At 36.9% G+C, this 20233-nt stretch overlaps 1 protein-coding gene across 1 annotated transcript; it reads left to right on the top strand.

Moving 5' to 3' along the window:
* Positions 1–3750: 3750 nt before the first annotated feature.
* Positions 3751–10955, top strand: LOC138696846 (insulin-like growth factor-binding protein complex acid labile subunit). Its single transcript, XM_069822292.1, has one exon. The coding sequence runs from the start codon at positions 3757–3759 to the stop codon at positions 5590–5592; it is 1836 nt and encodes a 611-aa protein (XP_069678393.1). The 5' UTR covers positions 3751–3756; the 3' UTR covers positions 5593–10955.
* The last annotated feature ends 9278 nt before the right edge of the window (positions 10956–20233 follow it).

Here is a 20233-nt window from a genome sequence, read left to right as displayed (position 1 = left end):
GCTACGCCAAGTTAATGAATGCTGTGTAACACGAGAGCATTTGTACAACACTTCTATATGAAATATGAACATGCAAAGTGAAGGTGTGGTCAGTCTACCGCAGACTCTATTTCACACAAGTGCTGCTGTCAACTGGGATCATACAAAATTGCCGCACTTTACTGCTTATAGGTAAGAGAATTAGAACTGCCTACGTGTGTATGGATAGTTAATCAGCATGTTGTGCAATAGGGAATTACGAGTAATAAATTGTGCCTATCATATTCCGATACACAATTTGAAATATCACTGTAAATACTTAAACAATGTTTATTTATAGACGTTATAGTAATTATGGTCAATATTAAAATATAGTGAAGGACTCGAGAAGGTGAAATATACTTTCCTACAAATTCCATGTAAGTAATATAAGTATTAGGTACGTACTATATTTAATCCATGTTGAATCTTTCGTACACTACTTTTAACACTTGAATATAAATAATTAATTAAATGGCGATCTTACTCGTGTTAATTATGTAAGCATGTGCGGCTTACAGCTGTTTCGGTGCTACATATGCCGAACACATAACTAATGCTAACCACACATACAATAACATAAATACAGACATGGAAATCCTACACATACAACTCAAAAACCAAAAACTCAACACACTAGAACAATATGAAATATAGCCTACAGATACACTAAAACACCATCCTAATCAAATTCTCAACACACAGATCAATTTCACAACACACACACACTATTTGACACAACTCTTCATCACACGAACGCACCCACACAACAGGCAGCGAAGTTAAGATGGCGCCGAGACACAGAAGATTCTGAGGATGGTGTCAAGTAGCACCGAAACAGCTGTAAGCCGCATATGCTTACATAATTAACACGAGTAAGATGGCCATTTAATCAATTATTTACTATATTTACTTCGTAATCAATCACGAACGAGTCGTGAATTATCTCTATTATTATTGTGTTTGTCGACCTGGTTGGCAAGTTGGTATAGCGCTGGCCTTCTATGCCCAAGGTTGCGGGTTCGATCCCGGGCCAGGTCGATGGCATTTAAGTGTGCTTAAATGCGACAGGCTCATGTCAGTAGATTTACTGGCATGTAAAAGAACTCCTGCGGGACAAAATTCCGGCACATCCGGCGACGCTGATATAACCTCTGCAGTTGCGAGCGTCGTTAAATAAAACATAACATTTTAACATTATTGTGTTTCATGTTCGTATTAAACAAAATGATCACAAACAGTAAAAAGAATTATTACACATCACATTAATATTGGTAGTATCTTGAAATAAATATCACTTAGATAAATTACAAGCACCAGTCGCGAAATAAATGCATCATGTTTTGCAAATATTACATTAAATTACTGTTTTTATGTATTTATAATTTTATTTGAACACAGTAACAGTGATATCGAGTGAGTTATTTTACCAAATAGCAGATTGTAACAATAAGATTTACTTGTCTTAATTAATTTAATGTAGGTACTCTCTTTGACACGAAAATTGGTCGCTATTCAGAGGCCAAGTCTCACATGAGAATAGATCGGGAATCATCGTGTGCGCTGTGTTTACACGTGTGCGTTTTACACAGAGAGATTCGAAGCCCGATCTTTGTAACGAAAAGAAAAGGCTCTATCACAAAGCTATGAAGGCTTCGTAGGGAATATGTCGTTTCGTGACACACAGATACGTCACTGCTACGACTTGACTTCATTCTCGTACTAGATGCTTAATATTTCCATGTGTGAATCTCGCGTTAATTTGAACGACACTTAGGGCAAATTCACGCGACAAGAGAGCGACCATTTTCCGTGTCAAAGGGAGTTATCAAAACTGTATTCCAATTTTTATTACTGATATAATTCGATGTCCAAAAGGACAGAAACAGCTATCTTAGAAATTTTTTACGTTCTAAAGAAACTTCATTCATTCATTCATTCATTCATTCATTCATTCATTCATTCATTCATTCATTCATTCACTCACTCTCACTCATCAATTCATTCATTCATTCAATAATAAAGACATGATGAAATGCTATATTTTGTACCACTTACTCCCCAAAAATGCAAAATATACAGTAATTTAATTGTAAAAGATATAAATCGCTCATATACTGAGTATACAAAGTGAGCCCAAAGTAATGTCAATAATTTCAAAGGATTATTCTTTGACATATTTCCAACAAAAAAGTTTACTACAATGTTGCTTGTTTTTACTTCCTTTGATTGAATTCCCAATATGCTCAGCTAATTTAAGAGAGCAGTGTATTGTAACATTTATACAACAATGTGACTTTTATTCTTAACAATCACCCTACAACAATGGGTATTCCACTCAACACAGCAACACAGTAGTCATTATTGCACTTCACACAGCGACAATGACAATACACGTGTATTATTGAGAAAACAACAATGTACTCCTAATTTCAACTAATGTTCACAATGTGCAGAACAAAACTGTCAGTTTTCAGTCCACAATTCGTTCGCCTTGGCTAGTTCTTCTAGCGCGCTCACTCAAGTTCACTGTACGTCGAACCCAAGCCTTCCGGATACAGTTCATTACACATCGAACTCAAGCCTTCCAGATGCGGTTCCCTGCACTTCGAACCCAAGCCTCCGGATACGTCGCATTCGCTTGAATACTGCCACAGTTACAGACTCACTCAAGCACACTGCACATCGAACCCCGATCTTCCTCACGTCGAACCCCGGTCTCGAAGGCTGACTTTCTTGCTTGCTTGAAGACTCACGTGTAGACTGACTTCCGAAGACTCACTCGAACTCAAGTCCACCTCACTGCTGTCCAAGACTTGAAGCTGATTGGAGACTAACTAACTCTCTCGCTACAGACTTACTTTCGTCAGCAACTCACGGTGTTATTTACCACGAACGTCTAGAATATTCTGCGTCGTCGAAGCTTCTGGGGCTCCACAACAATCTGTCTCCAGATGCTTCCTTACTTCCGCCCAGTCACAGTCGCTTTTTCTTCCTTTGCTCTGCACCGCTCCACCCCGTAGTCTTCTTTCCCCTTGCCCTGTACCGCGCTGCAGCGCCTACCGAAGCTCGAGTCTCGTTTCCCCTCGCCTTCCCTCTTGCTGGATGCGTGTCCAACTCCCTGACGCGACTAGAATCTTCCAGCACGGCGACACAGTATTATAATAATAAATGATTGAAAGAATTTTAGTTTTGTCCTTTAAATGTGAAGAAATTTTATCGGAATAAATGTAACATTTTAACATTCATTTGCGTAAGGAAAACTTACATTTTGTTCGGATCGAATTTCTGCACATTTAAAGGACAAAACTAAAATTCTTTCAATCATTTATTATCATAATACACTGCTTCTTAAACTGACTGAACATATTAGGAATTAAATTAATGGCTTTCCCAAAACATGCTATGAAGTGTTTCATATGAGACAATTTTTATCTTCAAAAGGAAGCAAAAAACGCGCAAAATTGTATTAAACTTTTTTTTGAAAACCATGTTGGATCCAATAAGCTGTGAGAATTAAACGTTTTTGTTTGGAATATCTCACAGAATAACCTCCTAAAATTAATGACATTACTTACGGTTCACCTTATATAAACACACAGTACCTATTTCAAAATTATGGTAACACATAATTATGATTATTAAGTTATGGGAAATTACGGTATAGTTTGATATGTTTCTATTTTTGTTTTTTTTTTTTCATTTAGCATCAACATGCAGTACACCGTATATCTGCTGATGCAATCATTTCTCCTCACGGTTTCACTTGGAATTCCTGCAACTGTATGTACAAATAAATGCATCTGCAATGAAACCAATAATGCAATCTTCTGCGAAGGAGTACAATTATCTTCTCTCTTGTATCGAAGTGAATGGTGCCCAAATTTTGTTACAATATACAACAACACTTACACCGATTTAGAGGAAATGGCACCACTGAACTGTTCTGCTCACATTCAGCATCTTCACATTATAAATGGTGGAGTGATGACGATACAACCTAATGCTTTCAACGAGTTGGATCACTTATATTGGATTAATATAAAAGGAAACACTTTAAATACTCTCGATTATGGGTTTTTCAAAGGTCTAAATAGTCTGGAAGTGTTATTTCTAGAAGAGAATGACATCACAAATATTAATGCTGGGGCATTCATTGGTTTACCACAACTTAAGACCTTGTCACTATCAAAAAACAGCATCAGTGAACTTGATAACGAGGTTTTTCTTCCCCTTCAACGCCTTAAACAGCTTCGTATTGCAAATAACTATTTAGAAACACTGAAACCTGAATATTTCTCCGGTTTGTATGCACTCAATAAACTAAATCTGAGTGGCAACAAAATTAGTACGTTACACACTAATGCTTTTGTTAACTTGAACAATGATTCTGGTAACAGAACTCTGGAGGAGCATCCTCTACAGAACTTACAATTAATGTATTTGCATGATAATCTCATAAAAATTATACAGACAGGTGCTTTTGAAGGCCTCGATAAACTGGGCTATCTCAACATGAACAATAACAAAATGGGGATTCTAAAACTTGGTATGTTTCATGGCCTTATGAAATTGAGTGATTTAAGAATTAACAATTGTGGAATACACACAATTGCTCCACGTACTTTTAGAAATCTTAAAGAATTGCGTGAGCTTCATATGAAGAACAATAAATTGGAACATCTGAAACAAAGTTTATTTGAAGGTCTGTCACAATTGCAAGTGCTGATAATCTCTGAAAACAAAATAAAATCTATAGAAACGAATGTATTCAAAATTCTGAATCGCTTAAAATTTATAAATTTGAACAATAACTCTTTGAATGGTCTACCACAAGATATTTTCAAATATGCTGGTAGTATAGAGAAGATGTTTATTGCAGGCAATAAAATAAAAGATTTACCGAATGATATATTTAAATGTCTCATTAACCTGGATGTTATTAACCTCGATAATAATGGTATTCACACAATACACGACAGAACTTTCTTCAGATTAAAAAGTTTGCAAACTTTATCTTTAAGAAATAACAACATTGAGTCACTAACAAATGACACACCCGTACACTTCTATAATCCTCCCAAGAATTTGAGGAAGCCATACATAAATCTGAAAGAACTCAAAGTCTTAGATCTAAATGGCAATTATATCGATGTCCTTCCTTCAGGTGTATTTAAATATATCCCAAAACTGTCCTCCTTGAATCTAGGTAACAATAAATTGCAGCGATTGAATGACAGAGCTCTATTGGATGTTAAGAAGTTGAAGGAACTGGAAATCCATGGTAATCCTCTCAACTGTGATTGTGACTTGAAAACTACAAAGCAATGGCTGACTAACAAAAATGTTAATGTAACATTGGACGATGGTGTGGAGCCTCTGTGCAGTGATCCTCCATCAGAATGGAGTATTGTATTGGACAAACTTAATTGTGACAAATTAGAGCGAAAACTGAGCCTTCTAGAGCAATTTGGGCTCTTTATGATTGGGCCTGCTGCAATAGTTCTCATTGGCCTGATATCATGGGGATATAGCAGAATGAAGAAACGCTCTAAACGAAAAGAGAGAAATTAATACTTTATTCTGCAATATTCTGTTTAAAATTTGACATTTTTTAAATTTTGACTATAGCCATGCAACAATAAACTCTCTAAAATACACATATCGTCGGTTTCTTGGTAAAAGTGACCAAGTCACAGTGAAGGCTTCCAAGCATTATGAAAATTTAAGACAATTTTATATTAAAAACTAATAATATAGCACATTTACCTTCATAATAACTAATTACTAACATCTAAAGAAGTACAGTTACCTTCTAGATGGATCATTAAACCTTTAAATGCCTTTTTCCAACAATTATGTATTTTGGACTTGCTCACTTTTACCAAGAAACTGACGATATCACAACAGATTTGGAAACATTCATATTTCCAGTGTTTTCTGAATTACTACAGAGACATTATGACGTGAGGCAAGAAAACAGCGGGTTAAGGCTGGTTCACAATAAACCGGGAACGAGAACCAGAATGAAAACGAGAAGCAGAGGACGTGAATATGAAAATTTTTGATTCACAATAAACCTAGAACGTAGACGACTACGCATATCGATATGCATGTCAGTAACGATATGTAAAGTCGATATTACGCATTCTGATGTTATTTGTGTATAATTGACCAATGGCGTTCTCTCATGATAACAAGGCAGCCAACATAAACACAGATTAATCAACTTCGAAATTTCAACTGTAAAACCTCATTAGGTACGGTACTATAAATATGCCCATGCATCTTTATTATCACAACCTATTTTAAATCTACCATAACGTAAAATAATTAGAGAAGAAACATTTGTAATAAAACAAAAATGAACACAACAGTAGTTATTGAATTGAAGCATGAATATGTAGTGTGTAATACAACCAATACAGTAATAAAATATGATTCACTTACGATCGGTGTTCAAAGATGCAGCTATTGAAAGCCACGTATTCTCCTTCATTTTCTCATCTTTATACGAGGCGTGGCGCTTATCGTAAACGTGAGGATTTTCCTCAACACTCAATATTAGAATCTCATCAAATAAATCTTGCTCCATGATGCACAGCACAGAACAAAATAATGCATAGGTTATGTCATGGTCTTCTTGCTACAAAATATACAATGACAAAATAGTTTTTAAATGACAACAGAATGAATCTAGTGGGCTGTGATCGGAAACGTGAAAGCCAAAGTTGAAACTTGGCCAACTCTCCGTTCCTGATCCCGGGCTCTGGCAAGCTTTTCGTTAATTGTGAATGCTCACATTTAAAGGTACACATTTTAACAATTTTACAGTTTTCATTTTCGTTTCGGGTTTATTGTGAACCAGCCTTTACTGGCAGCCTGCTCCCTGCGCGGGTTGTTAGAGGTGCGGCGAGTAGGTCCTCAGTCACCATATGGCATTTACTGTAGTCACAAATCGTGTTACGAAAGTCTTGATTCTTCAAGTGTATAAAGTTTAGTGATTATTGTGTATTTAGGTAATGCCTACCAACAAATTCTCATCGAGTGAACATGTGTATATGTGCAATATGTACATAAAAGGCAGAAGATCGTGTGAGAAAACAAGATGTAATAATTTGTGGGCTCCACAAAGTCCACATCTAACACACTGTGATTTTTATTTATGGGAAATACTAAAAGGTAGGGTTTATAGGAAAAATTCTCATTCTATAGATGAACTAAAAACTATATACCAGAAGAAATCGAGGCTATCAATGGTGTGGAACTTCAGAGTGTTTTTCATTCGTTTATCAAAAGATGTCAGTTGTGTGTGGTGGCAAATGAAAGCCATTTTCAGCAACAACTATGAACAATTATTGTTAGTACTCCTATGTATTGTACAAGTGCTGGAGAAATGGTTATGTGCTCGCCGGAAACCATGCTAGAAGTGGGCCCGAGTCACCCGCCATTTTCTCACCTCACATCATAATAATGTCTCTGTACTTTAAGTTGATACTTCCAGTCCCTAGCATCATATCCGACCTCCTTCAAATCCATTTTAATATTATCCTTCCATCTAAGTCTCGGCCTCCAAATGATCTTTTTCCCTCTGGCCTATGTTCATAAGTTTATTATGTTAGGTGAGAAATACAATGCGTGCAGTTCTGCATTGTGTAACTTTCTCCATTCTCCTGTAACTTCAACCCTCTTAGCCCCAAATATTTTCCTATGCACCTTATTCTCGAATAATCTTAACCTCTGTTCCTCTCTCAAAGTGAGAGTCCAAGTTTCACAACCATACAGAACAACCGGTAATATAACTGTTTTATAAACTCTAATTTTCAGTATTTTTGAAAGCAGACTGGATGACAAAAGCTTCTCAACCGAATAATAGCAGACTTTTCCATATTCATTTTGCTTTTAATTTCCTCTCGAGTGTCATTTGTAATTGTTACTGTTGCTCCAAGATATTTGAATTTTTCCACTTCTTCAAATGATTTTTTATATTTCCATTTCGTACTATGCTCTGGTCACGAGACATAATCATATACTTCGTTTTTTCGGGATTTACTTCCAAACTATCTCATTACTTGCTTCAAGTAAAACTCCCGTGTTTTCCCGAATTGTTTGTGGATTTTCTCCTAACATATTCACGTCATCTGCATAAATAAGCAGCTGATGTAACCCATTCAGTTTCAAACCCTCTCTGTATATTCCTTGCAATACAGTTAATATTTATAAAATTTACAACTAAATGCACTTAATGTTTTTAAATAAAAATAAATTAAAATAATGACAGCCCAGATGCCTCAACAGAAGTGAATGTTCATCCAATCAGAATAGAGGTAGCATATGATAGCACAATGATTCCTCCAGCCATTATAGTTGGTTTTTATAACCAGATTTTGCTGTCTATTGTAGCTCCCCAAATCCATCATAGTGCTGGGCAGGCACCGGTCCCATACACTGGCCGAAATTTCATGAGAAAATTCCTTCTCCATGAGGACTCCAATTATCTCGCATTCTATATCTGAGTCCTGGACATGACACCTTAGTTAGATCACGATGCTGCGGTAAGGGGCAATGATTTTAACAGTTTGATTAAATAAACAAATTAAAAAGCTAAAAAAATGTACATTTTTCCACACTTTTTGTAATGTGTGTAAATACTCAGGTCAATACAAGGTTATCAATATATATTATTTAAAATAAAAGACAAATCCACGCCAATGTGCCTGAATATCTGATATATGTGTTTGAATTATTCTACACCAACACCTTCACACATCACATTTTGTAACATTTATAATATGATAATGCAGTCACAGAAATAGTTTCAGAATGAGTGTATGGCCAAAAATGTTATATGTATTGTGTAATTTCAATATGTTGTGAAAGTTTAATCATTTAACGTTAAACTGCCTGGCCTCTTACTAGAATTGTGACATACCAATCTATGATGCAAGAATTAGAGTATTTTTTAAATCTCTATTTCTAGCTTGTTTTCTCAACAATATTAGCCATAACATTCCTGTGCCAAACAAGCATAATATGGTTAAAATTAATAATTTCAGAAAGAATTTATATTTATGTGTATTTTGGGGACTTAAGCTGTTCCCCTCACTCGAGTGAGTTGTGTAAGCAAGTTCTAGAGTTTATACTCGTAAAAATTAATTGTATAGCAGACAACGAATTTTCTGATATTAAAATAAGGACTTTTGTTGTCGTGTATTTTATATGTATGTAACAATAAATTAAAAGAGCTCGGATCCTGGCTGAGAAAACACGCATCGGATATGCTTGCATGGTCAGTATAAACTGAGTCATTAGTGATCGGCAGAGTCCGGATTTGTATGCACAATCAAACAGTAAAATATGCATGCAGATATGGACGAAAAATGCAGAAAATATGTACCATAATACGCAAAAACAAATAAAAATCAAATTAACTATTTCTTTTGTGGGTAATCTTACATTATTTGTGGCTGTTACAGTAGATAAGGAAAGTTGTTCTGAGGTTTTCTTCTGTGAAGCTCCCACGTCTATCAGTGAAGAAGGTTTTATACAATGAAAATGCCCTTTCCACACTGCATGATGCCACAGGTGCATGTGAAAAACACCACAACTCTTCTTCAGTGAATTCCTCTTCTGTTACAGTTTTTTTCACCATCACCAGACAGCGTTTTTCTAATTTGACAGATTGTTTTGTAACCAGGATTTTATTTAACACCTGACTAAGCTTATCAAATGCAATTTTAGCAATACTGTGAGTTTCTGAAGACAATAAATTTTAAATTCAATATATCAGAGAAAGTGAATACTTCAAAGAATTGTTTCGAGCCTCCAAATGTGTTATAATTTCAAGTCATTTAGAGAAGCACTTATGAATGTACTGGATCTTTTTCTCGATGCCATCTTCAGAAAAACATTCTTGAGCTATCACAATGCTAGCTGCATCTTCCGCATTTAAGGAATCTAACACTGTTTTCACTTCACTGAAATGTTCTGCCTAGCGCTAGTAATTAGCTAAAGGGGAAAATTGTAATTTAATACCACATTCATGACTAAAATATGCATTTTTGCCTGGAATATAAATTTATATACATTATCAAACACTGGTCAAATTGTCTATGAAGGTGCAACTTGCAAAGTATATCATTACCACATATTTTTAAATGTATAAAAAATAATGTGCATTTCGCATATAAATTCCATACTGAGTGGATTAATAATGCCATGCACACAATATAATATTTATATTTCGTAATGTTATAGGAGTTGCTTGCTCAAAGTGGTGTCTGTCCACATTCATACATTTTCAACATCTTTTGATGAAATTATTATTCACACATCTATCTCTATCTCTAAGTTCATACATAAAAATTCTGTGTTCTAGTGTGAACTTGTTAGGTGGAATATCAAAAGACTTCTGTAAAATTCAATACACTTCTAAGTTAACTAAACATGTGTCTGCAATGACCTTGAGCATAGTATGAGATGACATATATATGAGTCATCGACATATGAACGCAAGCATTTTTTATTTTTTTTTATTTTAGTAAGTTCTTTTACGACGCTTTATCAACATCTTAGGTTATTTAGCATCTGAATGAGATGAAGGTGATAATGCTGGTGAAATGAGTCTGGGGTCCAGCACCGAAAGTTACCCAGCATTTGCTCATATTGGGATGAGGGAAAACCCCGGAAAAAATCTCAACCAGGTAACTTGCCCCGACCGGGAATCGAACCTGGGCCACCTGGTTTCGCGGCCAGACGCGCTAACCGTTACGCCACAGGTTGGACATGAACGCAAGCATGTCTGATGCGCATGTTCCCAGCTGGGAGCTGAGCTCAACACTCTCTTTGTACTATCATTATATGAAATGTTGTTATAATAATTGCTTATTTTTTAAATGTTATTTGATATATAGAAAATATGATAATAAACATATATAATACAAAGAAAACTATTTATTTCATGTAACTTACAAATATGGATACAATATTACACAATGACATTGATTTAAATAAGCTGTTCTAGATAAAAGACGTGCATATCTAAAACCTCATCATATGGTATAGCAGGGGTCGTCAGCACAGAGCACGCTGGGGCTAGCCTCTCTTACCCGCGGAAAACATAGTGCACTAGGGTGCACTCCATAGCTGCTAGCGGGTATGCTCTCTATCTCTCCCTGTTGCACGACACTGCACACAGGACAGCATCGCATACCCTTTGCACATTTCAGCGAGGCTGACGACCACTGTGGTATAGTGTATGGGGTATGTAGAAAAACTGCTCCTGTAATTTGGAAGTGATGAAGTGCAAGAAAGCAAATATTACTGTAGAGTCATGTCATATATTCCAACTTATCATAGTGTGCCAACTATTAATTTGGTTGTTCTATTCAGTCTGTATTGAAACTTGTTTTAACAAACATGTGGTTGTACCCATCAAGCAGGTAATAATATATATGAAATATGAGTAACACACTGACATCAAGTTTTTGGTGAAATTGAAAAAGTCGTACATATATGATAATCCAAGTCTTATTACTATATTTAAAGAGCTATGAGTATTTCATTTTCAGTGTGTTGCAAGATTCAAAGATACTTCCTTCCAGCCTTATTTTTGTATTTTTGTTCTTCCACGAATTTCAGGATAAACTTTGGAAAGACTTTGATATTTAATTCTTATGTGAGAATTCGTAAAACACCTTCCCTTCCCATTTAAACACTGCTTAGACTGGTTTGAACAGTCATTTTATTTTACATTTTCTCTATACTCCAACAACCAGTGACGCCATTCAAAAATGCATGTTCATAACCTGCAATAATTCCCGTAAGCTTGGCTACAAAGATTTTTCTGTTGAATTCTTCAGTCACCAAAAGCTATATGTAGATGCGTTGCTCACTTTTCAGAGCTGACGTGCTCTGCCCAACGTCACAACCATGTTTCAACACAGACCTAGTGAAGCAATGAGATTGAAACCCACCTGTGACACAATGCAAAATGTTATATGACTCTACATTTCTCAATTCGGATTTACAGGAGCAGATCCTCTTTTTTTATTGTACAGTATTTCATATGTTCTTGCTGTTACCATTGTTTTCACAATGATAATGTACCCTTCAACTCTTCTAGACGCCAAAGTAATCAATATAAATCCATAAGCGCTAACTTTGACACTTTCTGCTCTCTCAACTTATAGAACAGGGGCATCACGCCCCCAATGAAACTGATAGTTGGCCCCATCCCTCCCCAAGAGAGAAAATACTTCAGTATAATTTTCTAAATAGCACAAAGTAATTACGAACATTTCAGGTCACATCTGTATTCAATAAGATGCATTTTGAAAAAAAAAAAAAAAAAAAAAAAAAAAAAAAAAAAAAAAAAAAACCTGCTTTCAGTTTCATGGTACTAAATGCAATAGTAATATTTTAAGTAAACTGTAAGCATTTTGTAAAAATTAATCTATATACCCCACAACTTACTTACTGACTTTTAAGGAACCCGGAGGTTCATTGCCGCTCTCACATAAGCCCGCCATTGTTCCCTATCCTGAGTGAGATTAATCCAGTCTCTACCATCATATCCCACCTCCCTCAAATCCATTTTAATATTATCTTCCCATCTATGTCTCGGCCTCCCAAAAGGTTTTTTTTTTTCCTCCGGCCTCCCAACCAACACACTCTATGCATTTCTGGATTCGCCCATATGTACTACGAGGCTCATCCAGAAAGTGAGTTTCCCGATTTTTTCCCCTTGAAAGTAAACGTAATTAGCCGTGTCAATTGTGCATGCGTAACAGATCTATTATGTATCAATCATATACCAGCCGGACAGGTCCCGCCTGGTGCCAGTAGCGTGGCAGCAGTGGTCCAAAATGGAAGTTCTTATTCCTTCTCCCGCCGCCTGCGAGGTTCGGTCGGTGATAAAGTTCTTTAATGCACAAAGCATTGCGCCAATTGAAATTCATTGGCAGCTCTGTCAGGTCTATGGGCCGAACATCATGAGTAAGCAGATGGTGCATCGCTGGTGTAGGCAGTTTTCCGAAGGTCGTCAAAGTGTCCATGATGAAGAGCGCAGTGGGCGACCGTCCCTCATCAATGATGATCGTGTTGAGCTGGTGCAGCAGTGCATCATGGAGAACCGTCGCTTCACGATTACGGAGCTGAGCAGCCATTTTCCGCAGATATCGCGATCCTTGTTGCATGAGATTGTCATTAAGCACCTGCTGTTCAAAAAAGTGTGTGCCAGGTGGGTGCCGAAAAACCTGACACCCGAACACAAAATGCAACGTTTAGGAGCAGCACTGACATTCCTGCAACGGTATCACGATGACGGCGACGAGTTCCTCGACAGGATCGTCACGGGCGATGAGACTTGGATTTCGCACTTCACCCTGGAAACCAAGCAGCAGTCAATGCATTGGCGGCATAGTGGATCTCCGGTCAGAACGAAATTCAAACAGACGTTGTCGGTACGGAAAGTGATGTGCACGGTATTCTGGGACAGGAAGGCATTCTGCTCATTGATTTCCTTCCAAGAGGTGAAACAGTGAACGCTGACCGTTACTGTGAAACAATGCAAAAATTGCGACGTGCCATTCAAAACAAGAGGCGTGGAATGCTTACTGTTGTGCTCCTCCATGATAATGCTCGTCCACATACGGCTCGGCGTACAGCAGCTGTTTTGACGGAATTTAGCTGGGAGTTGTTTGATCATCCACCCTACAGTCCTGATCTTGCTCCCAGCGATTTTCACGTTTTCTTGCACCTCAACAAATTCCTGTCCTTTTGTGAGGTTTTGGCAATGACGAAGAGCTGAAGACGTCTGTCACACGCTGGTTCCATTCACAGGCAGCAGAGTTCTACGACAGAGGGATACAAAAGTAGATCCCATGATACGAAAAGTGTCTCAATTCTGATGGTGGCTATGTTGAAAAATAGCTGAAACATTGCTGTACCTGTTGCCAATAAATGTTTTCCTGAAAGTGTGTGTTCTTTTTTTTTTTAATAGGGAAACTTACTTTCTGGATGCGCCTCGTACATGTCTAGCCCATCTCAAACGAGTGGATTTATGTTCCTAATTATGTCAGGTGAAGAATACAGTGCGTGCAGTTCTGTGTTGTGTAACTTTCTCCATTCTCCTGTAACTTCATCCCTCTTAGCCCCAAATATTTTCCTAAGCACCTTATTCTCAAACACCCTTAACCTATGTTCCTCTCTCAAAGTGAGAGTCCAAGTTTCACAACCATAAAGAACAACCGGTAATATAAGTGTTTCATAAATTCTAACTTTCAGATTTTTTGACAGCAGACTGGATGATAAAAGCTTCTCAACCGAATAATAACAGGCATTTCCCATATTTATTCTGTGTTTAACTATATACCCCACAATGAAATTATAATTATTGTTTGCTTTACTTACCATTCTTGCAACTTCTGCCTTCCAAGTACACTGTAGTAATGCTTGTAGCGTTGAAAAAATTGTAATCTGCAGTTGCAAATTTAGTTATAGATTTCTAATACTGAGGCAGTTGTAATTTTAGTTGTAGATTTCTAATACTGACCACTTAACAACTAAGTCTACACTAAACTTATGTCATATGCATTTTCAATTTGTGGTGTGTTGTAGTCTCCAGACTGCCTAAATTTGCAACAAACTGTAAAAATAACAAGTATGTCCCTAAAAAAAATAATATATCACTGAAATTCTTGACTGTAGAGATTTAGTGAATCATAGTAGAACAACACTGCATTAAATTTATTACTAACTCTACCTAGAGTTGAGAAAGAATCTAGTGTCATTTACAGCCCCATATTACTGTAATTCCACATGACCAAATGTTTCATTCTTAATAGTTTTGTAAACTGCAAGGAATTCTTAATGGTTTAAAACTAGTTATGTATACAATAGAGAGTTGTCTTTGCAGCAGCCGATTTTGACTATTTTCTCAGAAAATTCTCTTGATGTAGCATTCTATTTTTAGGCTCGCATCTCTAATCACTAGCAATCAACCACAGACAACAACCCTCATCCACTTGTCCTCAGGTGTATAGTCTACATCATACATATGCTCACATAGTATCGAGTCCTGAGTTCAGTGCACATGCGACGTCCAAGAAGAAAGGCGTATTTAGGAAGTTGAAACTCAAAATAATTAACTGTGTGAAGGACAGAGAGTCAAAGGCGAATTTGTGGCGTCACAAAAGGAACAATTAGAGAACGGATGGAAGAACACAAACTTTGAAGTTTTGTCACTCTATAGGTCACCTCTTGATGTACCACAGTTAAGGTACAATGCAGAGGTGAAGTACGTCCCTCAACAACCACGTTACAGTAAAATCCCTCATATCCAGCACCCAAAAAACCGACAATACCACAACAATGGCCATGGATAAATATATAATAGGATGCGAAACTGCGGTCAGGACCATATGGTGGCAGGGGGCTCAAATAAGGTGATCGGCGCTCAACGTCGTAGATGGTGAACAACAGAACTACACATTACCCAGAGTTCTCTATTTATCCGTTCATTAGAGAAGAACAGATGATGCTTGAGAAAACAAAATGGCAGCCAGAATCTTGCTAATAAGTGAACATAAAGTGATACTACGTGTGTGTATAAGCAGTGTATGTTAAACAGTGATGTTTATGGACATTGCAAAAATAGTGTTGTTGAATGTATTGTAAAGTAATAGTAATATAATAAATTGAACTATGTAAGTAGTTCTTGCAGACTTTTCCATTGCGCTGTACAATAAATACCCAAAGAATACAATCCCAATTATCTAACCTTTTACTTTATTTTTTGTCTCTGTCTGATTATATTTTAATTGGGTAGTGTAAAATAGATTGTCTCTTTTATCTTCCTGTTGGCTCCGGTAAGAATTTTCAGTAGAAGATGCTATGAGGAATAAAAATGTAAATGTTTTATTTTAAATTGGGTTAGTTTTGAATATCGATGAGGGTGGGAGGGAATACTTTCTGCACAGTTTAACATTTTCGTCATCAGGTGCGCTGCTAAATGCATGGAGTAATTAGTTACTCTTTTCGCTACTTGGTGTGCTGCTAGATGTAATAACGCCCCTCCGCCCAACAAGTGGCAGCAAGATCAATTTCTACAACAGCACCTCTAGTATGTGTTATGGGAAACTCAGTCAGTTTCACATCCTATTATATATTCATCCATGCAATGGCTCTTTCGGCTAGGCAAAAAAAAAAAAAAAAAAAAAAAAAAAATCATTCATGCAAAACGGAAGAGTTGGACGAAGATGTGAGTCGTCTTTGAAATTGATCGGGGTGCCATTCTGGAGTTGGGGTGTTACAAAATTAGTGACATAACAGCTGTGACTCAGTAACTAATCAGTAGGCGGTAACAAGTTTTATTCCATCTTGAAAGTCAAAGATTCAAAGTTATAAACAGGTAAGTGCAGAGCAAGTGGAATTGGGGGTAGGGGTGTAAGATAAGCCGAAACTGCGTCATGTATGAACTTCAGGTGCCAGTAGTAACACACGAACTATGTATCGGAGCTACAGAAGTGTGGTGTCTAGAGCTGGACAACAATTATAATGTTGCTTGGCAACTACATTTGTAGAACCATATGCCATCTCACTGGTGAATAACAAATAAATGTAGTCAGAGTATTTACTCGAATATTAAACGCCATCGAATATAATATTTTTCATTAGGTTATTTTACGACGCTGTATCAACATCTAGGTTATTTAGCGTCTGAATGAAATGAAGGTGATAGTGCTGGTGAAATAAGTCCGGGGTCCAGCACCAAAAGTTATCCAGCATTTGCTCATATTGGGTTGAGGGAAAACCCCAGAAAAAACCTCAACCAGGTAACTTGCCCCGACCGGGATTTGAACCTGTGCCACCTGGTTTCGCGGCCAGATGCGCTGACCGTCACTCCACAGGTGTGGACTCGAATATAATATGAACCCCAAATTTTTATCCAAAATCCGTAAAAAATTACTGACAGATATAATTTACACCTATGCTAAGAATCACTAATGATTAAAATTACGTATATTATCAAGACAGATTATCAAGGCACCTTCACCTGTAGCTATGCAACACATTCATCCTCACTTGGAGAATCAGAACTGGAATTTATGGTCAATAGGTCTGGGTTGATGTAGAACAATGACTAACGTCATGCATTCTTTCGTCAGTAATTGTTGATAAATTCTATTAGTGTATTCAACAATGCGTGATTGTTAAAAATTGTATACATAAAATCTCAGAATAAAAGAAAAGTCATTATGATATTACGAATAAAAAGTGCACAAAAGATGAGAAAATATGAACCTGTAATGGCCATTTCTCTCAGTGGTTTACCACCATATCTCGTAGCATAAATTCTGGCTCATATATACATCTATTATCAAGCAGTACATGTCACTTGACGATATATGTCAGAGGAAAACAACTGTATGCATCTGAAGTCTCATTAGTGAAATATTTAGCTTTAGTCATGTTGCTGTTATTTCTGACGTGACTCCTCTTCTTTGTTTATGCCTTAGGAAGTGAAGGCTCTATAAAATCTAGAGAGGAAGTATCATTTGCCATTTCTGTTCTTTCGTTGCTGAGCTACCAGAAGAGGAATCTATTTCCCGCACTGTTAAGTATTATTATGTCTGCAGTGCTCAGGGAAAGTGACATAAATCAGTTTCCACAAACCTTTTTTGATAATTTATTGACAACTTACACTGGTTTATGTCGATTTGATTTTTTTCTGTATGAATTATTGTAATGGGAGGAATACTTATGTATTTTCTTCCAAGCGAGCAGATGTTCCGTAAGTTGTCAATAAATTATCAAAAAAGGTTTGTGGAAACTGACTTGTGTCACTTTTCCCAAGCACTGCAGATGTCGTACCTCCTATGATAATAAATCAAATGCACTGTAATTGAACAAATAATTGAGCGGCAAATAATGTTGTCATGTACTTTCTACGAATGCCAAAGAAAGAACAAAAATGGTGGGCGATTATATTATAGTACATTATGCAACGAGCCTATAATGGTAGTAATTAAGACGCAAGTATGATTGTGTACGAGTGTCTTAATTACCATTATAGGCAAGTTTCATACGACTTTTTATGCTCGACCATATTTCTAACTTGAAAGTATTCAAAATTATGGTTATGTGCGAACTGACCTGAATTGTGAGATGTGCGCAGATGCGAAAGTATTGATTTTTTCCGAGGCCGAATTTCATTGACCTTGGCACAGAATAATATGAACATTACTCTGGTATAACCTGAAAATTGATTTAGAATTGAAAAACGAGATGACAAATTGAATTTATTTGAATATTATTTACAATTAACGCTAATTGTTATAGTAACAGAACATAACCTTCTGCGACAGTATTGGGTTTCCAGCCTCCGTGACTTTTCGCTAATTCTCTTTCGATTGCATATCCGAGAATAATCGATACTTGCGGTTTTATAATGGTACAAAGCTGACTTGTCATTGGCTGAACACCTGTAAGCTGACTTGTCATTGGCTGAACACCTGTACTTTAATGACATGCATTAAAGGACTGCTACCAGGTGTATAATTACTACATTTCGGCATGGTCGAGCATAAAGTATTTATTGAGTCTTAGGAAGCGCATAATGTCATCAGAAGTGAATGGCAAGACGCACACGTTCAAATGTAGCCAACCTGCAATGTGATCGGCTGCCAAAAATAAGAGCGATGGGACTATAGTCGGCAATGTATGCAATGGAGGGGAAAAGAAACTGACCACCCTATACCATCTCCTGGCCTAGTTGCCTCATAAGTGGTGGCATGTTGGTATCACTTGAGAGATTCAGACTTGTCTTCAGACAGTTGACTAAACAACAACATAATACGCCAATAAACGTAATATGCATCCTATAGTCGCGACGCTGTTATTCCCGGCATGACTCCTCCTCTTTGCTTATGTCTTAGGAAATGAAGGCTCTATAAAGTCTAGGTAGGTAGTATCGTTCGCCATTTTTGTTCTTTCGTTGCCGAGCTACCATACGAGGAATCTATTTGCCACACCGTTAAACATTATCATGTCGTAGCTCTTATGATAATAAATCACACACACTGTAATTCAGCACATAATTGAGCAGGAAATAACGTCTTCATGTGCTTTCTGCGAACGCCAACGAAAGAGCCAAAATGGCGGGCGATTATATTAAGTATTTATCGAGCCTTAAGAAATGAATAACGTCTTCCTCAGCGAATCACAAGACGCACACATTTAAATGTAGCTGACCTGCAACGCGATTGGCTGCCGGAAATTAGAGCGAAGGGACTATAGTTTTCAAGACAATATTTTGTCAAAAAAAAAAAAAAAAAAAGGTGAGTATTATAATCGCGTAAATACATTAACTGTTATTTCATTCATCAACCCCTAACCTCAAGATGTATTCAACATTCAAACATATGCCTACCTCCGCGATAGAGGCTACTGCTTATTTTTTATACAATTTTTTACTTAAATGAAAATAAGTGTAAAATTTGAAGTAATGACGACATCCATGAATTATATAACAGACCTCCATTGAGAAACTAGTAAATGCCAAAACTCTACAATGGGCATGGATGATTGCAGAAGTGTAAAGGTATTTTCAAAGAAAAAAGACCTCTGGGAATACCAAGGAGTAAATGGAAGGATGAGATCCTGAAAGAATCCCTGGAGATGGGGATTGACAACTGGGAAGCTCTGGCTGCAATATAATACGCCAACAAACGTAATATGCATCCTAGTTTTCAAGACAATATTTCGTCAAAAAAAGGTGAGTATTATAATCGTGTAAATATAGTAACTGTTATTTCATTCCTCAACCCCTAACCCTGAGATGTATTCAACATTCAAGGATATGCCTGTCTCCGCGATGCAGGCTACTGCATATTTTTTATCCAATTTTTTTACTTACATGAAAATAAGTGTAAAATTTGAAGTAATGACAACATCCATGAATTATACAACAGACCTCCAATGAGGAATTAGTAAATGCCAAAATACTACAATGGGCATGGATGATTGCAGAAGTGTAAAGGTATTTTCAAATAAAAAAGACCTCTGGGAATACTAAGGAGTAAATGGAAGGATGAGATCCTGAAAGAATGCCTGGAGACAGAGATTGACAACTGGGAAGATCTGGCTGCAGACAGAACAGAGCGGAAGGACTTCGTGAAATCAACACAGAGTAGAAACACTCATAATGCCTAAT

Source organism: Periplaneta americana, chromosome 3, assembly GCF_040183065.1.
Source record: "Periplaneta americana isolate PAMFEO1 chromosome 3, P.americana_PAMFEO1_priV1, whole genome shotgun sequence".
Classification (NCBI taxonomy): domain Eukaryota; kingdom Metazoa; phylum Arthropoda; class Insecta; order Blattodea; family Blattidae; genus Periplaneta; species Periplaneta americana.
This window is presented reverse-complemented; position numbering and strand designations above follow the sequence as displayed.